The sequence below is a fragment of the Pinus tabuliformis genome, chromosome J (genome assembly GCF_031772625.1).
Source record: "Pinus tabuliformis cultivar Carrire ecotype Pingquan chromosome J, CPIR1, whole genome shotgun sequence".
In the NCBI taxonomy this organism is placed as follows: Eukaryota; Viridiplantae; Streptophyta; class Pinopsida; order Pinales; family Pinaceae; genus Pinus; species Pinus tabuliformis.
Window position 1 is genome coordinate 959,156,813 of NC_142295.1, and position 23,982 is coordinate 959,180,794.

At 39.6% G+C, this 23,982-nt stretch overlaps 1 protein-coding gene across 1 annotated transcript in view; it reads right to left on the bottom strand.

Annotated features, from left to right (window-relative positions):
- LOC149230005 (nuclear pore complex protein) overlaps positions 1-23,982 on the bottom strand; it is a 396,423-nt gene that overhangs the window by 113,454 nt on the left and 258,987 nt on the right. Inside the window, exon 15 of the mRNA XM_089381174.1 lies at positions 17,422-17,520. Within this exon, the coding sequence (XP_089237300.1) occupies positions 17,422-17,520 (99 nt within the window). The remainder of the gene's footprint in view (positions 1-17,421; positions 17,521-23,982) is intronic.

Below are 23,982 nucleotides of genomic sequence, written 5' to 3' on the forward strand. Positions count from 1 at the left end.
ACACCAGTGGGGTCATCATTCTGAACCTGTTTCTGTTCAAAACAATGAAGCAGACTCCCATAAACAGCAAGTCAATATTGTTCAAGTTCATTCAGATTCAGTATTCAATAAAATAGCAGTTGTAAATGCAGATGCAGAAACTCAGTCTGCACTTCCCAAGCCCATCATCAGACCTTGGGAACAGCTTGTCCACAACAAGCACAGAACTGGTCTTGGATATGACAAGGACTTGTCCTTTCATATTCCAGACTATGCCAAGCCCATTCAGTTTCAGAGTGCTGGATTCATTCATGACAGTTCACCTGCTTCTCATGACAGCTCACCTTCAGCTGTTCCAGACTCTGCCCCTCTTCTACAGCAACAACAACAACAACAACAAAAACAACAGATCGTGAAATGCCAACACTGTGACCGAGTTGGCCATCTGAAAGATCACTGTTTTGATCTTCATCCATGTGAGCACTGTCATAAAACCAGCCATTCTTCACACAGATGCTTCAAAAACAAACATCCTGCAAGAACAAAGATTCATCTTGGATGGATCGCTTCTTGGCAATGGGCATCAACAGCCAAGAAGATATTCCAAACACATGTTAGAACTTGTTCTAGAGTATTGAACAGTCTTGCAGTTGAGTTTTCTCCATCTTCTCACCTTGTATCTGACAGGGGGGAAATGATGGTCATCTACAAGCTTCAAAGTCACATCAAGCGAGCCTGAGCCACAACCTGTCACACCAGTTTCAGAGTTGCAGCCAGAGACAAAGATGCCTGTGAACACAGATTGAGAACACTTCCTCTAGCAGAAGACTCCAGCTTCTTGCCAGCTTTGGAAGAGTTCCAGGAATTGCATTAAGCATTCCAGAGTTGTTGGTTATCCTTAAACCATCACAGGTTGAGACTTCCCTTTTCAGGTTGAAGTTTTACCTTTTATGCAGGGTGAGACCTCCCTTTTATGGTTGAAGGTTTCCCTCTTTAAAACAATAGGATCACTTCCTCTAGCAGAAAACTTCAGTTTCTTGCCAGTTATGGAAGAGTTCCGGGAACTGCACTAAGCGTTCCAGTGTTGGTGGTCATCCTTAAACCACCGCCCTTTTTTACCAACATTTCATAGAGCACATTCGGCCTAGTGCTGCCATGCATTTTTTGCACATTTTGTATTACAGCTCTCTTCTTGGACTCATACATAACCCTTCGGATTAAGGGGGGGAATGTTGGACACCTAATCCTAAAGGGTTAGCGTGGAAGTTGAATGGACAAAGCAGTCCAAGAGACCTTGGGATCTGAATCCCAAGAGTCACATATGTGTACTATAAATGTATATCTATTGTTAATAAAAATGCACTCACTGATTTATCTTTCCTATTGTTTTCCTATCCATGTGTGTTTAACAGATTGGACTCTAACAAAGCTACACTCTCTCCCCAAAAATATAACAACAACAAACTTGAAGATGGAAAAAAACTCTACAAAAGAGATTCACAAGGCTCAAAAGGCCCACGGCTTAGATGAGTTTGCAACTCTCTCCCAAGTGCTTATGGCCTCCATAGAAATCAGTCTTTGGACAGCCTGAGAGGGTCCTACATACACACGAGTGAATAGTTTTCCAAAGCTTCTCCTCAAGCTCCTTGTTGCCCAATGCTCAAGCCTATCGGCTGCAAAGCATAAAAAAATACCAATTGTCAGTTTGAAATTAAGAAAAGAAACCAAAACTAAACTTAGAATTTAATTTACAAAGTACTAGCTCAAGTAATGGGAGTGAACCCCATACTTGCCTAGCTTTAGAAATGACTCTTGAATAGGAGATATAACTTTGAAAGAACTAGAACCAAAGAAGTATTTTGAATTTTAAATGGATGATCAAGTAGCTATAGACTAAGAAAAATCCCTTTTGCTATTCGTTGGATGGAAAACTTGAAGTGAAAAGGTTGAGTCTTGGATCGTTGTGACTCTAGGAGTGAGTCGATCTAATTGAGATTTCTCCCACTTCCAGATGGATTCCTACACAAAATACAAAAGATCTTTCCTACACACTTGAACACGTATTAGTTTGCACAAGATTAGAGCAATATAATGAATAAGATAAACCAAGCATTCCTCCTAAAATGAATTGGCAAGTTTATCCCTAGAATACTACTCTAAATCAATGATATGTGCAAGATAGCTTGCACACATCAATCCAAGCAAGATGGCAAACATAAACTAATATTAATTCAACATGCGAAAGAAATTAAACACAATAGTAGTAGTATGAAAGGACATCACCTCATAATGCCAAGAGAACACCAGCCAGATAGCCCCAAAGTCTTGATTGTATTAAGAAAGTATGCAAGTACAAAATGGCAGAGTTTCCTCAAGCCCAATATCTTATTACATGATACAATATAAAAGCCCATGGCCCTATTATATAGAGAGTTGGGAGCAAATCCCAATGAAGAATGACAATGACAAATGGCATTGGAGCCAATCCCAATGTCGAAGTGATTAAACAAGTGGCATGAGGTGACAATCCCAAAGAGAAATTCAAATTTGTTGAATGGAGCTCCAATGCCAAGTGTAAAAATCGAATTTTGGCAATAGCACATCATTTTTTTCTTCCCTTATGTGCCAAATTCAAATTTTATGATAGAATGACAAGTGTATATGGGTGGTAACTCATGTGGCGACAATTTCTCACAAAAATCTTCACCAAATATTCTCCCAAATCCTCCCAAATGTGCATTAACTTCACAAATTCGAATTTCCAAGTAGTTTTCTCCTTTAATGCCAGAAATTCGATTTTATTTGAGCACATGTCCTTTCCTTGATTTTAGAAGTCCACATCACCTTGGGACTTCACTTTAACTCCCCCATAATTTTCCACCTCATTTCCACAACATTTAGCATGTGTGAATATTTATTGTTCTCCATTTATTTAATTTTTTCCTTAATTAATTGCCAAATTTCCCATTAAACCTAGGAAAAGTGGATTTTGAGAGTTCAAAACACAATTTTTAACCCATCAAAGTGTATCATAGTAGAAATTTAAGGCTGAGAGGTGCAAATTTCATTATTCAAACCCCATACAACTTCTCTAGACATCACTTATTACATTATAAATACAATTTTATTAGCAATTTCCCCATTGCGGAAAATTCGAAAAAAATTAAAATGACTACCTAGACCTAACCAAATTCCACAAAAAAAATTGTGTGATCTAGTTTGGTATATCTATCGACTCTAGACACTAAGATGTGTTAGGGACTCAACTTTCAAATCGTCACCCCGGCTTTGGGGTAAAAAGTGAGTTAAAAAACCCAAAAAATTATCCGCCTCTAAAAAAAGGGATAATTAACCAAATAAAAAAAACACTCCAAAGTGTACTTGTTTGCTGATCGAGTCCCGACATCCTAGACCTGTTCCAGACTCAAAAACTCATCATTAATAATATCACTTATTACAATTCCCCGTAGGGTGTGGAATTTGGATACAAGAAAAATGATGAGAAGATAGAAGTAGAGTTGAAAAACTCTGTTTAATGATGACATCTGATGGTGCAAGTGTCCTTTGGATCATCCTTGGGCATGGAGCCTTTATATAATCATCACGTGCCACTCTAGTGGTCAACAGGACACAACAGTGGTGCTTGGCATCAAATAGGGGCAATCATACAGGTTGTTGGGAAAGCCTATAGGTGTATCCACAGGGATACAGGATCGGTGTTAGTTACTAAGGGGACAAGTGACTAGGAAAAGCAATTCTTCAGCGACTACCGGGAGACATGGTTGGTGTGATATGACATTGATATATGCTTAGGTGTGTGTTAGGACACCTTAGAGCATGATTGGTTATCAAACCTGCAATCAAACCTATAGTCAGCTTGTCCTCTTTTGTGGTCTCCTCAGAACATGATTGATTATCAAACCTGCGATCAAACCTACAATCAACTTGTCCTCTTCTGTGGTCAAACTCAGCCAAACATCCTGATCAAACAATAGGTCAAACTCAGTCAAATAGTAAAGAAATAGGTCAATCAAACCTCCAAAAATCTCCTTCTTTAACTTCGCACGTGTGTCTGGAACAGAAAAGTGAAGTTGTGATGATTTCGAATTAAACAAAGGGGAGTGGCACATCATGTATTTATGTAACAACAACAGCAGCTATTGTTTCTCCCTCTGTCATTTAAACAAGTCCTTCGGCTATTTGACATGGACTCCTCAAAGAAGGCATACTGCTAATAGAGACCTTCTATCTCTAAGCATCTTGACAATCTCAACCCATGAAATCCTCTGGGAAAATCACTCCTTCCACTCTGTCTAGCACTATGCTCCCTTGGAACTGGAAGCTCTTCCTATCATCTAGCACGCTCTTAGATGTCCTAACAATCTATACAATTTCTTCCTTTCAAACCCCAATCACTATGTTGAGTATGTGCTTGAGCTCTTAGCTCATACAAAAAATTGATCATCTAGTAACTAGAGCAAAACTATCCTTGCAGTGCACTCCCTCTTACTGGGAGAACCCTCTTGTCACTAGATTTGCTCTTTTCTTCTTGGTTTTGCCATCTATTACCAAAATCATTGCCTTGACAACCTTCATGATGTACCTGTAAACCTCATTCAAGAGGCCATGGAAGAAATAATCATAACCAAGCAAAACAATACAAAGACAATAGGCTAACCAAGGAATAATAATAAGAATAATAATAATCAAGAGAGAAAAATATGAAGTACTCATCTCTTGATTAAGAAGGAAACCGTTGAGGGTTATAAGAATTGTCAACTCCCTCTTGATCCTGTTAATTTGGCAGCTCAAGGACAAATTCCCTCCATTGGGAAGCCTTCTTCATCTAGAGAAGCCCCTCATAGCCCTTGGAAGAATTTAATTTGGTCAAGGAAAAATATTATTTTTAAGGTGAAACCCGCATGTGCACAAAAGTACAAGTCGGCATAGGAAAGCTAATTCAACCCCTTAAGTCACATATAAATACACATTACTTAGAGGACATCATCACACATTACATCTTCTCTCTCTTGATCTGATTGGTTCGTAAAATTATGAATTGCAAGGTTTGAGCTTGCACGTGCAAAGACGAGAGAGGAAATTCTGTTGACTGAGTTTGACTTCTATTTGGCACCTTTTACCAGCGTTAACTTGGCATATTTTGACTTGGTTTGACTGGATTTAGATCTGTTTTGGGAGGCCAAGTTCAGGGACAATTTACCAAACTTCTCTGGGCCATTTCACTAGTGTTGACCACAGACCCGCATCTAGGGTTTTCGCAAGTCAAAGCAGTTGACTTTGACCGACTTTTGTGAGGATTTTTGTTGACAATTTTGAATTGGGTTGACAATTTTGGAAGACCAAATTTGATGTTTATTTGACCAAATTGATTAGAGGACTATTGATCGTTCACCATTGACTAATTAGGGTTGTTACTGCTGCTATTGACTTTGACCATAACTGCAGATTTGACTTGTTAACCAGATTTGACTTTTGAGCTCATCATTAGATTGGATATTGGTTAGTTGATTCTTGGATACCAAAGGTTTGACTTTGACTTGTTGAGCACTCCATGTCAACTACCCCATATCTGTACATTTTTTCACACAAGGATTTCCATCATCTCTGAGCATTCAGATGATCCACATATTCATCATTATCAACCATATATACACTGGAATTTGTAAACCCATTCTGCATTTTGTAATGTAAATGATCCTAGTAAGACAAATGTATGTAACAACCTAGGTAAATTTATTTTTCTGATGATGATTTCTATCCTAGAAGGTTTTTCGTCTCACTGATTCATGTGTGTTTCTAGACACATATGATCAGCAGAGTTTTTCCCTCCAACCTCACCCCAAAGCTAGGATGGATTTTATCGTCAGGATCTTAGACGAGTCCTAGTGTTATTTATCGAGTCTCTATAAAAGTGATTTGGGAATAATTCTAACTATTTGGTTAGATTATTTTATTACAAGTCACTTAGTCTACTAGATCATATTTTGAATCGCAGAAATAGGTAATTTATAGAGGGTCTATAACAAACGGGTGTTCCCCCTTCATGGGTTAGAATGTAATATTTCATGTAAATATTCTTTTAGCTATAATGCTGACGTATTAGAGGGTTGGAAAAATTATTAACCCCTCATGAATCAATTAATTAAACTTTCTGGTTAAAATAAATTAAAAATGTTAGGCCAGAAATTTAATTAATTTAGGTCCTAGGAAAAATTAAATTGTCCAACATTTAAAATTCGTGGGTTTTAAAGCTTTTAATTTTTTGAGGTCCCCGGCCAAGGGAATATTGAGAATTTCAAGATATTTTGGACCCTTGGGCCTTAGTAGTTAAGTCAAAGTCAATTTTTTGAGGCAATTAACTCAAAATAATCATTTTTTAATTAATTAAAAAGAAATTAAAAGTGAAATTCGATTTTCCTCAAAAAGTAACTTAATTTCGATAATGATGATTAAAAGATCATTTGATCTTCATCAACAATCGAGATTACTTTAAAAGGGATCAAGACATCTATTTGTTGAAGAATTTATCTATAAATTAGAGGTCTCTCTCCATTATTTGGATTCAATCATTGAATCGTGTACTTGCTCTGAAAAGCTCTTGTAACTTTTTTCTGATTAATAAAACGCAAACACTTTGGGGTTTCAAACGATGTTGTTCCTCTTTTAGATTTATGTGGTAATACTGATTTTAATACTTTGCTTTTTTTATTTCTATTTGTTGGATAATAGTCTTTGAAGATTGATCTTTGCACAAGTATCTTGCACGGATTTCTGGGTTTTTAAAATATCATTTTAATTTGATAGAACTAGCAGGTATCTCTATTTCTTGATTATTTTATGATTATTTTTAATCTCTATTAATCTAACAACCAGATCTAAGTGTGCAAAAGTTATTATTCAGGATTTGGGTGTTTGGGGAAGTCTTTAGTTGGACCAACTGACTCTCAAATTACAAAATCTAAAAGCCTACTGGTTTTTATTTCTTAAGCCATCTTACAAAATATTTTATATGTTTTTTAGGCTTGTGTCTCTTTAAAATTTCCAGTTTATTTATAAATTTGTCCAAAATTCTTTAGATCTGGCTAATAGAAGGCTTTAATCTGCAAATCTAGGAGCGGAGTTGGACTCATACTCCTCAGATCTGCTAGATCTGTAGAATATTATTATGGATTTATAAATTTCAATTTTTTTAATTCACTAGGGTATGGGGTATTTCATATGTCTGTGTATATATGTTTTGGGGTTTTCTATTTTTTGTTTGTGCAAGAACAGGTCTGAAGATTGCCGATGGTTTCTGTGGATTTTCGAGACAAATCTAGGCCCTGGAGGGCAAGATCTGCTCTCCATTTTATGTGCAGGTCAAAGAAAAATTTCAGAAAGGAAACTCGTAAAATTTCCATCCCAGTCTTGCAAATATTGTGAAAGATTATTGTCAATTTTTTTGGGCGCCTAGAGGCCCTACGCTGGCCATTTCCAGCTCTCGGCCTCCTATCTTTCCTCTTGGCCTTCACCTCCTCCTTTCTCCCTCTCGGCCTGGCTTACAGTCTCCCATTTCTTTCCTCTTGGCCTAACTCTCAGCTCCCCTGCTCCTCTTTCTCGGACTCCCTTATGACCTTTCTCGACTCCCTCGCTGCCTCCTCTCTCCCCTGCTCCTCCTTTCTCAGCCTCCCTTATTTCCCTTTCGGCTCCCCTTCTCCTCCTTTCTCGGACTCCCTTACAGCCTTCCTCAGCTCCCTCGCTGCCTCTTCTCCCTCTCCCTCACAACCTCCTCTCTCCCCTGCTCCTCCTTTCTCAGCCTCCCTTATTTCCCTTACAGCCTCCCTCTTCTCAGCCTCCCTCATCTCCCTTACCTCCTCGGCCAACACCCTCAAGCCTCTCAGCCCTAAGCTCCCTCTCGGCCTTCACCCTCTTTCACCAAGTTTTTTCACTAATTTTTTCCCTAAAAATTTTAACAAAAAAATTTCTCAAAAAAAGATTCCGAGTTGGCATCTGGATCTGAAGATCTTCAGTGATTTGAGCAGCTCATTTTCAAGTATCTTCAATCCACTAAGGGCTGACTGGTGCAAAACCTCTAAACCCTTACTCTATTTCATTGATCTGATTGAGAGCAAGACTAATACTAGCATAGAGTTTCAGTTAGCTGAAGTTTGACAACAAATTTAATTTGCATCTTTTACTCCAGTACATTTCAGAAATAGAATTATCTTTAGAAACTTTTGCATACTAATTGAAAATTTTCTTAACATTATTTCACTTCTTTTTTAGTTATTTATTTCTGGGTTTAAAGATCAAATGCATCACTAAATTGGAAAGAGATAAACCCAGAAATTTTCTGAATTGTTAGTGATTAGTTTGTCATGAGAAGTTTCTATTGATACACATAGAAAAAATCTTAATCTTGAATGGTTATAGGATCACTGGTTTAAAATAAATTGTTGGCATTGTCATTTGTTTTAAGAGCAGATTATTAGAACTGTTATTTTATACTTTGCGCCTAATTGTTCTGATCTGAGTTTAAACACTTAATTTAATTCCTGAAGTGCATTTGTTTTTTACATGCTCATTCAAGTAGGACTAATTTAGTTTTACTTATGCATCTAATCATCCCTGATTAAGTACCTCATACAAATGGATTTCTAAATATACAGTGTTTTATTTCCAGCTTTTTACATTTGTTTCCTATTGTGTTTTTAATAATTACTTATGCAGAGTTCATATTTTACATTGTTGGTATAAATATTTGTTTTCACATTAAGATCATTTTTCTAAGCCTCAAGTTAAAAAACACTCGCGACATATCTCAAAATAACTCATATTTTAGGCCCTCCTTTTGGCATCACATCATTTCACTTTGCATTTGCATACTAAGCTAGTTCTTGCATATTAAAATTTTACTTCCAAGCATAAGTTTGGTCAATAGAAGCATCAAGGGATCAAACTTAGAACAGGCATTTAACTAAAATTCACCAAGTCCCTGCATTTCACACATTTTTAAGTTTTGCATTTGCATATAGATAGTCGAATCATTTAGCAGCAGTTTCCCATCCTTTACTTGGCCTTTATTTCCTTTGCAAGATAGTTGACTCCACAAGGCTCTAGCATCATTTTCCTCAAATCTAATTGAATCCTTCAAAATCTTGTGCAATCTAAACAAGTAGTGGTTGTTTAACTGTCTCCCAGATTCGTTGGCTCCCAACTGATTTTCCCTCATTCCATTTCCATAGGGTCTATGTTGAAGTTTCTAAATTTACTTAGTTTTGAAACCCTTCATGCACTTTTTCTGATTTATTCCTACCTACTTGTTATTTTTCTTTAACAAGTTATTTACAAAGTAAATACTGAAAATAAACACTAGTGCATGCTCAACATATTACAGATCAGCAACTAAAATAAACAAGAACAAACACACCACATGACACCATTATTTTTGGACCAATGTCCCTGGAAAAAACCAATGCGGGAAAACCGGTGCAGCTATCTGAGGGTTTTCTTATTAAGAAATATCAGAGTATAATCTGGGTGCCGAAACTGGCCTACCCAATAGAGAATTTCCTTAGCAGCTATACCTCACAGTTTGAGAGAAATCTCCTAGCTGAAACCCTGGAAAATCCTTCCGGCAGCTCCTCAACACAAAATTGCCCTGCAACCCCAGCGTCTGCTGGATCTGGACTGTGTCAGCCCCTCTCTGTCTCACGTTGGCCCTGCGTCAGCCTTTCTTGGCCAACGTCAGCCCCAGGAGGCCTTGCGTCAACTTTCTGGGCCTCTGTGTCAGACACGCTATATTCTTTGGTGCTCTGCGCAGCACTTGGCTGCCTCTGCGTGAGCCCTTGCTGGCTCTGCGTCACTCTCCTTGGCTGATGCGCTACTCTCCCGGCACAATCTCTGCCTTCTCTGTTTCTTTGTACTCAATGCCCCTCAGCCGCTCTCCCGATCACTGATTCTATCTCTCTTAGCAAACCCCACTCTATAGAATAGAATGACTGATCATCTGGTGTACCCTCCAAGTGACCCTCAAGCCTCCTCTTACACTTTTCCTGTTGACATATCAACGGCCGAGAATAAGTCCCTAATCAACGGCTAAGATTAGATCTGGCTTGATCCATGTCTTTTGGACCACTCTAACACAGATTCATATTAATACACATTAATATTTTATTTTCCCTAAGTTTAGACTTAGGGACTCCATTAAAAATATTAATTATTTTAATATCTCCTGATCTGTTCAGAATCTGCGCAAACCCTTTCTAGGTATTGGAGATCTCATGTGCCTCAACCTCTCCACCAAATTTCGTGGCTAGAGCACATCCGATGCTACCCCAAATCAACACTCCCTCTTAGCGAGGACTGTGCTCTAGCAATACTCCTCACTGAGTATTACTCTGATCATCCGCCATCGGTACCTTTGCTGATGCTAGGCCTTCCTGCCCAACATCCTCTGCACTGTTGCCTCATGTACTGTTGCCCATGGTTCTGCCACTGCCACTACTGCATTTGTATGACAGCTCCTTCTGCATCCGTGTTGCTGCTAGTCCTTTCTCCCAACACTGCATCCGCACTGCACCTCTTCTCATCAAGTTGCATCGTGTCGCTCACTGCTACACTACAACTCAGTTACAGAGAAGTAAGTAACCGATCTCCCAACTGACCTCCCTGTTGCGCTAGAGACACCCACTAATGCTGAAGCTCCCTCTGCTGTTGACAAGCGCTGACCTCTGCGTTGCTGCAACAACTCCCTGCATCTCGCACTATTGCACACCTCTCTATGTCTTCCTACACTGGTGCAACACTCCTATTCCTTTCGCACTGTTGTAGCCTACTAGCTCTGCGTTGTCTCGGGACTCCTGCACTATAGCTCCCTCTGCTGCTCCATCTGCATCCGTCTCTACCCACATCATCCAGTTCTACTACTTGTCAGGGCTCCCGTAGCAATGTCTAATCCAATAGGCTGGGTACTTCGAGGATCCTGCCCCTCATCGCCTGTAGTCCGCCTGACTACAGCTCGATGTCTCCCCACTTCCACTCAAGTGGCACGTGTGCACTCATGGCACATTCATCGTCTGTCAAAACTTCCTTCTCTGCCGTGCTGACACTGCCTTAATCTCGAAAGACTCTCCCTTACTCTTCTTCCTTGGGCACTGGGTCGCATAATGACCCATCTCCCCACAGTGGAAGCACTTGATCTTGGAGAGATCTTTCTTCTTCCGCTTCTCCTGCTTTCCCTCAGATGCTAGAGCCACATCCTCCTCCTCCTACTTGACCTTCATCCCTTTGCTACTGCTACCTGTCTTCGTCTGTCGTCTGATCTCTTCCTGGAGAAGAGTTGCCCACATCTCGTCCCAAGGTGGGGGAGTCCCTCTGCCCAGGATACTCTGGACAAACACTTCCCAATAATCTGAGACAGCATTCAGGGTTGTCCTCGCCATAAGCTCTTGATCCGGTGTTGCTCCTATAGCGGTCAACTGATCTCAGATCTCATTCAGTCCTCCGAAGAAGGTGTCAATCAATTGACCCTTCTTCATTTGATACGACCTCATCTGGTTCTCGAGCAGCATTCTTCTCTGCACAAAAGTATGCTGGTACAAGTTCTTGAGAGCGTCTCACATCTCCACTGTCGTTTCCTTATCGGCTATATGTGGTACCACATGATCCTTGACCCCGTCAAGGATAATGCACTTGGCCCTCGCCATCGCCTCTTCGTACCTGTCATTATCATTGGGGTCAAATGGGACAGTTATTACCTTTAAGGCGAAGTTCTTGACATGATTCCTGTCAAACACTGATAAGATTCTAGCCTTCCAGACTGCGAAGTTCGATTCTCCGTCCAATCTATCCTGGTCTCTTACCCAGTGTAGTGCCATGATGCTCCTCTACTTCCCTCCTAGAAGTTCTCTGTTCGACTCCTCTGAGTCTCTACTTCTTGTATGGAAGTTCTCTTCTGGACTCCCTCTAAGTCCTGATTTCCCTCCTGGAAATCCTTCTGCCGCTTGTCGAGATGCCCCCTACTCTAATCATCTTGTGCAACTGCACTGTTGATCCGGGTTCCTCGGCTAGAAACCCTCAGCAACAACTCCTCTAGCCCTGCACTGTCAGGTACTGTTCTGACTACAGTACCTCACCAGCTCCACTCTGCAATATTCCTGCAGCCTTCTAGACCCCAACAACTGCCTCTCTGTGAACTGTGTCAGCCCCTCTCTGTGTCACGTTGGCTATGTGTCACCCTGGATGGGTCTGCGTCAACCCTGGGATGCCTTGCGTCAGCCCTCTAGCCCTCTGTGTCAGCAACGTTGGCCTCTCTAAGGCTCTGCGCAGTTCCCAACTTCTTCTGCGTGGCTCTGGCTGGCTCTGCGTCACACTTCCTTGGTTTCTGTGCTGTTAGAAACAATTTTTTTCACCTCGGGGCAGCTGTTTTCTACTTCTATTGCTCCGCTCAACTGATGTCTTTTAGTCCTCCTGTGATCTGCAATCACACTCTGATACCATGTTGAAGTTTCTAAATTTACTTAGTTTAGAAACCCTTCATGCACTTTTCCTGATTTATTCCTACCTACTTGTTATTTTTCTTTAACAAGTTATTTACAAAGTAAACACTAGTGCATGCTCAACATATTACAGATTAGCAACTAGAAGAAACAAGAACAAACACACCACATGACACCATTATTTTTGGACCAATGTCCTCGGAAAAACCCAATGCGGGAAAACTGGTGGAGTGATCTGAGGGTTTTCTTATTAAGCAATATCAAAGTACAATCTGGGTGCCGAAATTGGCCTACCCAACAGAGAATTTCCTTAGCAACTATACCTCATAGTTTGAGAGAAATCTCCTTGCTGAAACCCCGGATAATCCTTCCAGCAGCTCCTCAGCACAAAATTGCTCTGCAACCCCAACGTCTGCCCAATCTGGACTGCGTCAGCCCCTCTCTGTCTCACACTAGCCCCGCATCAGCCCCAGGAGGCCCTGCATCAGCTTTCTGGGCCTTTGTGTCAGACACACTGGCCTCTCTGGTGCTCTGCACAGCACTTGGCTGCCTCTGCATGGCCCTGCGTGAGCCCTTACTGGCTCTGCGTCACTCTCCTTGGCTGTTGTACTGCTCTTCCGGCACAATCTCTGCCTTCTCTCTTTCTCTGTACTCAATGCCCCTCAGCCACTCTCCCAATCACTGATTCTATCTCTCTTAGCAAACCCTGCTTTAGAGAATAGAATGATTGATCGTCTGGTGTACCCTCCAAGTGACCCTCAAGCCTCCTCTTATACTTTTCCTATTGACAACTCAATGGCTGAGATTAAGTCCTTAATCAATGGCTAACATTAGATCTGGCTTGATCCATGTCTTTTAGACCACTCTAACACAGATTCATATTAATACACATTCATATTTTATTTTCCCTAAGTTTAGACTTAGGGACTCCATTAAAAATATTAATTATTTTAATATCTCTTGATCTATTTAGAATCTACCCAAACCCTTTCTGGGTATTGGAGATCTCATGTGCCCCAACCTCTCCACCAAATTTCGTGGCTAGAGCACATCCGATGCTACCCCAAATCAACAGTCTACCGCCCTTAGTTTGCTATTGGGAGACAACTCAAACGGAGAGATTGGGGATCAAGGTGACAGCGCCAGATCTGAGCCGTTGTCGCAGTGCCTAGACATTCTGTGTGACAACATGACTCATTATTCAAGAATTGGAACATTGTGTCTCTGTGTCAAACATTTGATGACAATCTAATAGAAGAAGAATTTTGAAAGGGTTTTCCCCCTTGTGGAGTTTTTCCCTAGTCTTTGACCAAATATTGTGTCTCTATTATTCTTGGTTATCTTCTATTGTGCATTGGTTTACTATTCTATCTACAATTGCTTACTGTTGTTGGAAGATTAAATTATATTGGATAATTGTCTGTTAATTGAAGAAAAAATGGAATAAGTGATTGTGCTAAGCATAGAACACTGGAAAAATTAATAGATCCTTTCCTCCTTGCAAAAATCAATGAAGTCCATCTTGAATCTTATCAAGCTTAGATTCATTTGTCTTCTTTTGAGGTGGATGTTCATCTTCATCCTCAACATCAGTCGTTGATGCATGTTGCTTTCCTTTCTTTTCCTTGCAAGAATTGTAAGGGTTGGAGTTTCTTTATCTTGCGGATACACCAAGGGCTCAACATCAAGCTAGCATCAATACCATGCCATTCCATATGCTATCAAGGAGATGAATGAAATGTGCATCACACAAACTCTACTTGCATCAGCACTCCAAGTCTTTCTCTAGGGTTTAATTCTGCAAGCCCTCATAACTTCAACAAGTACAAGGACTCCAACATGAATAAAAACCTCCTCAGCCCCTGATCATAACACCCATTGATCACCTAATTGTTAGCCCTCCTTGTAGCCCTTTTGTTCATTGTTGGTTAGCCTACTTTTGCAGCCTTAAACCTATTTCAACCTTGGCCTAATACAAGCCTACAACTTTACCCTTAACATCTGGTTGCCTTCCTTTCCTCAACCCTCCTGGTTGTAGCCTTATTATTTGCAATCCTGAGACTCTAGGTCTTCCTGTCCAACCCACAGTCCCCAAATCAAGGTTTCAGCCAGACTTCTCTGCCTACGGAAGCTCTCTAACCAACACTCTTTGCCCTAAGTCGGCTTCTTAAGGTTTTTTTCCAATCATGTTCTGATCTGATCAAACCACTCTAAGCCCTGTGGTTGGTCTTGCTAGTTGTGTCCAGGTCACTTCTGGCCATTGGTTATCCTGAGTAGGCTTTCGGTCTACTCTCCAGCTCCTCGGCTTGGTACCCAAGCAACCCCAACAGAGTTCGGATGCCCTAGATACACCTCAGTCCTCCAAGAATATCCCTTTACAAAACTTTAAGAGACTCTGGCTTCAAGAATAGGACCTTCAACTCGCCTCTTTCCTTTAGCACAGAATGGTTACCAAACAAACCTCCAAATTAGTCACTGAATTTGGCCTCCACATATTCATCCTCCTCTAGGTTATGGCTTTCCTTCTAGGGCTAATCTCCAATGGTTGCTCTTTTAACAAGGCTCTGATACTATCTTGAATTTTCTACATGATGCATAGAAGAGACCAATCTTCTGATCTGATAATTACTATCTAATAATTTTCATACAATTTATCTCATGCCATTGATATTACTGAGTAATTATACACACAAGATTTCAACAATAATGCAATGAAAATAGTAAGATCATAAAGAAACAGCCATGCACGAAAGAGAACAAATTTACCTCGGGAAACCCAAACTTGGGTGAAAACCCAGCAACTTCTTCTAGGAGAAATTATTCTTCAATAAGGTTTATAATTCCAAAAATTGTCTAGAAATCTGTGCGAAAATCCAACTCTAAACACCAATGAAACCTGATCAAAATTCCAGCCAATCAATGCTGGTCAAACCACTCAAATAGTCAAATAAGGTCAAACTTTTGGCCTGGTCAACTTAGCTCCTGAGGTCAACTTCGAACCTACGGTTGTGGTCAACTCGTTTTTGCAGTCAGCTTGTTCTCTTATGGAGTCAAACTCAGCCAGATATCTCAGTCAAACAACAGGTCAAACTCAGTTAAGCAGTCAAGAAATAGTTCAGTCAGACCTCCAAAAGTCTCCCTCTTTGACTTCGCACATGTGGCTGGAATAGAAGAGTGAATGTGTGATGATTCCAAATTGGTCAAAGAGGAGTAACACATCATGTATATATATATATATATATATATATGTCAAATGGGTGAATTTTGACCAAGGGACACACCCTTTCATGGTGGGGCCAACTTGACCATTTTGAGCCTACATGATGCCCAGAAAATAAAATTTAATTTTAATATCCATAATTCTTCTAGGCCGACTTAGGAAGCCTCTTGGCATGCGGGAATACGTCTCAATGCTACACAAAAAACAACACGCCCAAACAACATGAACCCATGCCTCCCTCCATAAAAGTTCTTGACAGAAGCATCATGTCTTTCACCTTACTAATATGGATCCCATTCACCTTACAAATCAAATTTCTTGATGGAGATTTTAATAAAATCTTTAGAACATTCTTTCATTTTGTCAATTGCTATTTTCCTTTTCCTTTTATCGTCTCCTGCTTCAATGATGACCTATGTTACCGGATCTGTCAGCCCCAATGGCTGGATCCACGGATCCCTGTATCGGAGACGGATTCAGATTCGGATCCGCCCAGAATCTATCCATGTCTAAAACTGTTCGATGTCAGCACAAAATTCCAAATCAGCGTACGAATCACGTGATAATGGAAAACCAGCGTAGCCAATAGTTAACAAGGGAGTTGGCTGCGATAGTTCATTAATTTTTTCTTTGGTTGACCATATTATAAACTATAAGCTACAACCGTTTAAATATTCTAATTAAGTTTTATTTTTATTTGAAGTGTAAAAAAGTGAGTTTCATAAAGCAAGTTCCATAACGTAACTTTAATGGTCATTTAATTTAAATATAATAATGGTTAATGGTCATTTAATTTAAATATAAAGGTCATTTAATTTAAATATAATAATGGTTAATGGTCATTTAATTTAAATATAAAGTAACTTTAATGGTCATTTAATTTAAATATAATAATAGTAATTAATGTTTGAATATTATTAAATTAATAATTATTTTAAAAGTATTATATAGAAGTTTTATATTTAAAATTTTAAATATAATTTTTTATTTTATATAAATTTAATTAATGTTCATCAATAATATATTAATTCTGATATTATTCATCTAACAAATATTTCTATAAGTATTATATATAAAAACTATATATTTAAAAATTAATATATGTTATTTTTTCCATATAAATTTAATTTCTAAAATTATAAAATATTTTATATTGTTTATACTTACCATATCCGGATCCTGGCTTTTAAAAAACTGGCGAATCCGTATCCGGATCCGAATCCTGGTAACTTGGATGACGACACATATATGATTAATATACATCAGATAACACATTTAAATGCATGCTTCCCCTTTTTTACATATCACATGACCTTTTGCTTAACTGAAGTTTTCTTTTCTTGCTTGTTTACATTGCCTGATACATCCCTTTGCATTTTGAATTTAATTACAGCAAACCAAGATGCTTAAAGTGATAATGCTTTTATTCTCCACTTAAAACTCTTGAAATTCTTCATCTGATAATGTCAACGAATGGAGCTCTCATATGGTTACACATAAATCATCGTTTTACATGTGAAATTTTAAGCTGCAGTTTTTAGTTTAAATAAGCTTTCTTTATAAATGTAGCATTAACTGTCTTTACATCGATCATTCATTCAGTTTTATTATGTAAGAAAAGATGAGCAGGAATGTCGATGTATCAAGATATCCATCATCCAGTCAAAGTCAAAATGAAAATAAATACATCTCACAAAAATACTATGCATAGTTTTCACATACCTCCCAATCTGTGCAAACAGGAAGTAACCGCTTCAAATTACTACACTGAGCAGCAAATATAGCAGCCTCATATCTCCCAGCATCTTGTTCAGAGATTTTCTGCAAGTGAAAAATAATCATATATTAAATCCTGAACAATAAACTTCAGAACATTTGCATGTACTCATACCCCAAGACACGTCTATAAAGACTCAAAAAATGAATATTCCTTATCCCTGAAAAGAACAAATCAACATCTTAGGCATCATTCTGGTATGCACAGTATTCTTATTACATCAGAGCTTTCCTTCCGAGTTCAACAAACAACATCTAAAAGGAACAAACATAATTCTGAGATAAATGGAGCTAGCCACCTACCAAAGGCCCACTTTATAGATTAGCTTTAGTTCTGATATTCCTGGTCTCTCCCACAGTAGAAATGACATGACAGGTTGTCCATGGCACAGGTAATGGATTTGTTGGAAGCTTAACATAATTCTACTTTATTACCTCCCCAGGAAGACTACTGCAGTAACAACTTTCTAAAGCAGAAGTTTCACCACTGGGACAATACTGGCCTATCTGTTACATCTAAATATTTAGCAATTCACTTATATAAATATGGGTTCTAATTCATTTCTGTTGAAAACAGGGACAAGCACAAAATAGTCTTTGGGCTAGCCCTTTTCAGTTCTCATTTCATAAGAAGTATTTGGCTCTTAGACTGTGTTATCTCACAAACTAGCACCTTTCGATTAAAGTCCAAAGAACCAGTACTAGCCTATGGGAAACCAAGAGGGTCGCCACTGTCACCTCACCAACCCCTTTGTACTTTAGGTCAGTTCTTCTCCAACTCAAGAGAGACTTCAATAACCTAGGATTGCAAAAGCTTAGGCAAAAAGGACTCAAGGTGAGTGATTTTAGCAATATAAGTGTTGTAATACAGAAGACATTAAGGTGACGAGAGTATCAAAACTAATGTTATATCCATTGGGTATACATACTCCATAAGTCATGGCTTACGAGCTAGATTATCAAATGATAAGGCAATGCTATAGCCAGAATTAACAACTTACAGCATCTTTACATGGCGGTTTATCAATGAATAAAGCTGATTTCAAAGGCCTTTATGAAGGAACACTAATAAATGAGCAAGAGAGTATGTTTCCAATTTAGAAAATGTAAATTCCAGCAAGTTCTAATTAAGGAGTAACATTCATTTACACTTTCCAGCAGCAATCATAAAGAGCCTTGAAGGAAATTAACCACAAATAACTCTCCCACATGACATGACACAATTGAAGAAATAGTATTTCCAACTTCCATATTTAGCAAATTAACATCCCAAAAAAGGTTTAAGCCTCAAGCTTTCCATATCCTTCAAGATATTCAACAAATGCTCAAGGAGGAAAGCTCCTCAAATCCAACCATATGAGAAATGGGAGGAGCTACTCTTTAAATAGAGTCTTGACAATTACCCTTACAATAAAAAAGTAATTGTTTTCTTAGATCCTCTAGTTCTCCAAGGAATAACAATAGAATACTACACTCAAACCTCCTCAACAACTTCCTTATTAAAAGTAGCAATGATTTGTTGAATTCACTTTCTTCTCCAAGAAGAATTAATAATATATACATCCTTTTTTCCAAGGAAAGAAATATAATAATATTCTCGTGTAACAAACTCTATGAGACAAGACAATAATAATAAAATATTGGTGGTTATCCCAAGTGTCTTCTTCAAAGCAATGTTGCGAAAATCGTTATCAGGAGTAAATCAGTGAGGGGGAAAAATCGGCAAAAATCGTAAAAATCAGCCAAAAAAAAAACAAAATAAATAAATTCAAACTTTTTTCCCAAAAAATAACGATTTTTTCAAAATGAAAAAATCACTGAATTGATCGTGCGATATTATCGAGAAAATGAAAAAATCGCAATTTTTTGATGTTATCGCGATAAAATCACGATTTTCGCAACACTACTCCAAAGTGGTTGACCATGCCAACAAGCTCCAATATGTGCTCTCAAACTCCACGGTAGTTCACTACTCTAACAACCTCCGCAAATGAACAATAACCAACTCCCAATGACACATTTGGCCAAAATGTGGCAAGGGTTTTAGAAAAGTAGCATCAAAATTGTCATAATTGCCTTAATATCAGATTCTTTATTATTTCCACTTTTCAAAAATGCCACAACCACTCTGCATCGAATGGCTTTGGTCTGCTAACAATCTGAACACTCTATCAAAAAACATTTGCTAAGCTAACACACATCACCAAAAGTACCCTCTCACATGTGCAATTGAAAATTAGTAAGAAGCACAAGTAATAAGCAAGTCCAAGGGGCACATGTGGGTGCTCCAAGCCAAAATACATCATTAAAGAACAGTATTAATTGTGTCGAAGATATCCAATGAAGGCTTGCCCACAATGAAGATGAGTAAGAAGCCTAGACGTGCACATGTGTTGAAGTTTCTAAGTCTACCAGTTAGAAACCCTCCATGCACTTTATCTAATTTATTCCTACCTACCTGTTCCGTAACTTAATAAGTTATTTACAACGTAAATACTGAAAATAAACACTAGTGCATGCTCAACATATTACATATCAACAACTGAAAGAAACAGAGACAATCACACCAAATGACACTATTGTTTTTGGACCAATGTCCCCGGAAAAACCCAATGTGGAAAAACCGGTGCAACTATCTGAGGGTTTTCTTATTAAGCAATATCAGAGTACAATCTAGGTTCCAAATTTGGCTTACCCAATAGAGAATTTCCCTAGCAGTAATACCTCTCAGTTTGAGACAAATATCCCGACTAAAACCCCGGATACACCTTCCGGCAGCTCCTCCGCTCTAATTTGCCCCAGAAACCCCAGCGTCTGCCTTTATGGACTGCGTCAGCCTCTCTCTGCCCAGCGTTGGCCCTACGTCACCCTGAATGGGTCTGCATCAACCTCAGGAGGCCCTGCGTCAGCCTTTTGGCCCTCTGCGTCAGCAACGCTAGCCTCTCTGAAGCACTACGTAGCTCCCGGCTACTTTGTGTGGCCCTGCGTGATCCCTGGCTGCTACTGCGTCACTCTCTCTAGCTCCTGTGCTACTCTCCTAGCACTATCTCTGCCTCTCTGTCTTTCTGTACTCAATGCCCCTCATCTGCAACTCCGATCATTGATTCTATCTCTCTTAGCAAACCTTGCTCTAGAGAATAGAATGACTGATTATCAAGTGTGCTCTCCAAGTGACCCTCAAGCCCCCTATTATCCTTTTCTCGTTGACATATGAACGGCCGAGATTAAGTCCCTAATCAACGGCTAAGATAAGATCTGGCTTAATCCATGTCTTTTGGACCATTTTAGCATAGTTTTATATTAATACACATTAATATTTTAATTTCCCTAAGTTTAGACTTAGGGACTCCATTAAAAATATTAATTATTTTAATATCTCCTGAACTGTTTAGAATATGCCCAAACCCTTTCTGGGTATTGGAGATCTACCCCCAAATCAACACTCCCTCTTAGCGAGGACAGTGCTCTAGCAATACTCCTCACTGAGTATTACTCTGATCATCCAGCATCGGTCCCTGTGCTGATGCTAGGCCTGCTGCCCAACATCCTCTGCACTGCTGCATCCTGTACTACTACCCATGGCGCTGCCATTGCCACTGCTGCATCCGTACTGCAACTCCCTCTGCATCCGTGTTGTTGTTGGTCCTTTCTCCCAACACAGCATCCGCACTGCAACTCCTCTCATAATGTTGCATCGTGTTGCTCACTGCTGCACTGCAACTCAGTTACTGAGAAGTAAGTCACTGATCTCCCAACTCTGACATCTCTGTTGGGCTAGAAACCCTCCTGATGTTGAAGCTCCCTCTATCGCTGACAAGTGCTCCCTCTCTGACCTCTGTGTTACTGCAACAACTCCTTGCATCTCGCACCGTTGCACACCTCTCTATGCCATCCTGCACTGGTGCAACACTCCCGTGCCTCTCGCATTGCTGCAGCCTGCTAGCCTCGCGCTGTCACGGGACCCCTGCATTGTAGCTCTCTCTGCCGCTCCATCCGCATCCATCTCTACCCACATCAGCCAATCTTGCTACTCATCTTCGAGGCTCCCGTAGCAAGGTCTAATCCAAGAATATTAATTAATTAAAAATATTAATTATTCTAATATCTCTTGAACTGTTTAGAATCTACCCAAACCCTTTCTGGGTATTGGAGATCTCATGTGCCCCAACCTCTCCACCAAATTTCGTGGCTAGAGCACATCCGATGCTACCCCAAATCAACAACATGAAAGCTAGAGATATGCAAACCCTCTCACATGTGCAAAGTAAAAACTCCATGACAATATCCTCAAAAAATGTGCAAATAGCCCAGTACAAGGAGGAAAAGGTCAACATATCAAATAATAGCCCTCAATAAAATGTGTAAGCAATAGATACATACCAACTAACTTCATGGAAGAGGGCATGGCCTCCTCATCAAGCAATAAAACACAGAAACATAAATATGCTTCCAAATCTATGCCAATAAGGGGAGTACTCCACCTAAGTCAATACTGCATGTTGTTAATTTGGCAGCTCAATGACAAATTCCAATCATGGGTCTAGATTCCTCTTTCCGAAAAGACCAATTTTGACCTTTGAAGCACTAGATTTGGACAAGGGAAAGTGTGTTTTTAAGTGAAGCCCACAATGTCACATTTGATCAAGTCGGCCCTAAAGCGAAATTCGACACCCTTGGAAGCCTATAAATACAAGTCAAGTGACCCTCATTTGGACATCATCATCATCAACCATCTTCTTCTTCTCTCTTCTTTGGTTTGGTTTGCACAAGTCTGAAGTGCATTCGCGGATATTGGTTCATACCAGTGTTCTTAAAACTGGCCTAGCTAACCGGTTACCGGTCTAACCAGGCGGTCAACAAGGCCACCGATTGGAATCAGCTGAAAAACCCGATTAAGAAGGCAGTATGGTGGGATTTTGGCCCTAACTGGCCAGTTTAGGATGGAACGAACTGGTTTAGGACGGAACCAGCCGGTATGTAGTCAAACTGGCCGGTTCCATCCTAAACTGACCGGTTACATGCCATGCTCGCCAAGACCCACACAGCGGATTTTCCAAGGTTGTTTAGGGGTTTTGGAGGGAAAGTAAGGGTCCTTTCCCTCCAAAAACACCCTCTCCAAGCCTTTAAAAAGCCCTTCTCCCTCTCATTTGTCTCACACATCTCATTTGGAGTGTTTATGAGTGTTTGTGAGTTTGCTTGGGAGCTTGGAGAGTGTTGAGTTTTTGCTGGAGTAGTCATCTTGGAGTTGGAGTTGGAGCTATTTTGGAGATAGTTTGTAGCTGTCAGTGGAGTTGGCATCTTCAAGAGGAGGCTAAGGAAGCTAGTTTGCATTTCCAGGTAAGGATTTTCACTTGAAAATTCCTCATTTGACCAGTGTCCATGAATTTATTTTTTTTATGTGTTATAAATTTATAAACTTCTCACTTCTATCATCTATGCTATAAATCTCTAGTTCTATGCTATCAAATTTTGTAGCCTACATGTGCATTTTTTTTCCTAAATTTAGCTTTGGTTTCCATGTTGCTTAGCTGCAATTTTTTTTTAAATGGCAGATTTCTTTGCAGATTGTAATTATTTCAAGCAAACATGGCTCCAAAAGGAAAGGACAGTGCATGGGCTCATTGTGATGTAATTGATGGAAAAATGATATGCAAATTATGCCATAAATCTATTGGAGGTGGGGGTATTCTTAGATTGAAACAACATTTCGCTGGGATAAGAGGCCAAGTAACGCCATGTGGTGCACCAAATGCAGTGTTAATTCCTATTAGGGCAGAATACATTTCCAAGCTTGAAAAATTTTATGAGGATAAGGCCAAGGAGAAGGCCATCCAAGATGACATTGCAAGGAAGAGGGAATTATTAGAAGCCATGAAAGAGAGTGGGTATGATGATTATGAGATTCAAGACTCAACTTCTATCCCTTCCACCAATGACCCCTTTCACTATGTTCATCCTTCTTGTGGCCAACCATCAAAAGGAACTAAGAAAACAAACATCCAAAGTTTTTTCTCATCTTCTGCCAACATGGCCTCTTCTAATCCCACTTCCTCCCAGCCAAGTCGTCAACCCACTTTGGATCAACATTGGAAAAAACAATGCGAAGAAACTTCTCATCAATACATTGCTAGATGGTGGTATGATTCAGATATCCCATTTAATGCTGCTCGCTCACCTTATTACCAAGCTATGTGGGACTCTGTATGCATGACTTGACTTGACTCTAGTATGCATGACTTGAGGGGAGCTCTTTTGCAAAAAGAGATATCTTCCATTGATTAGTATTTGGTTGAGTTTAAGATTCATGGCTCAAAATAGGTTGTTCCATCATGTCAGATGGATGGACCGATTGAAAGAACCGCACTATCATTAATTTCCTTGTTTCTTGCCCTCAAGGAACCATGTTTTTGAGATCAGTTGATGCATCTGATAAGGTGAAGGATGCAGCCCTTCTATTTGAGCTTTTGGATGACATTATTCAAGAAGTTGGGGAGCAGAATGTTGTGC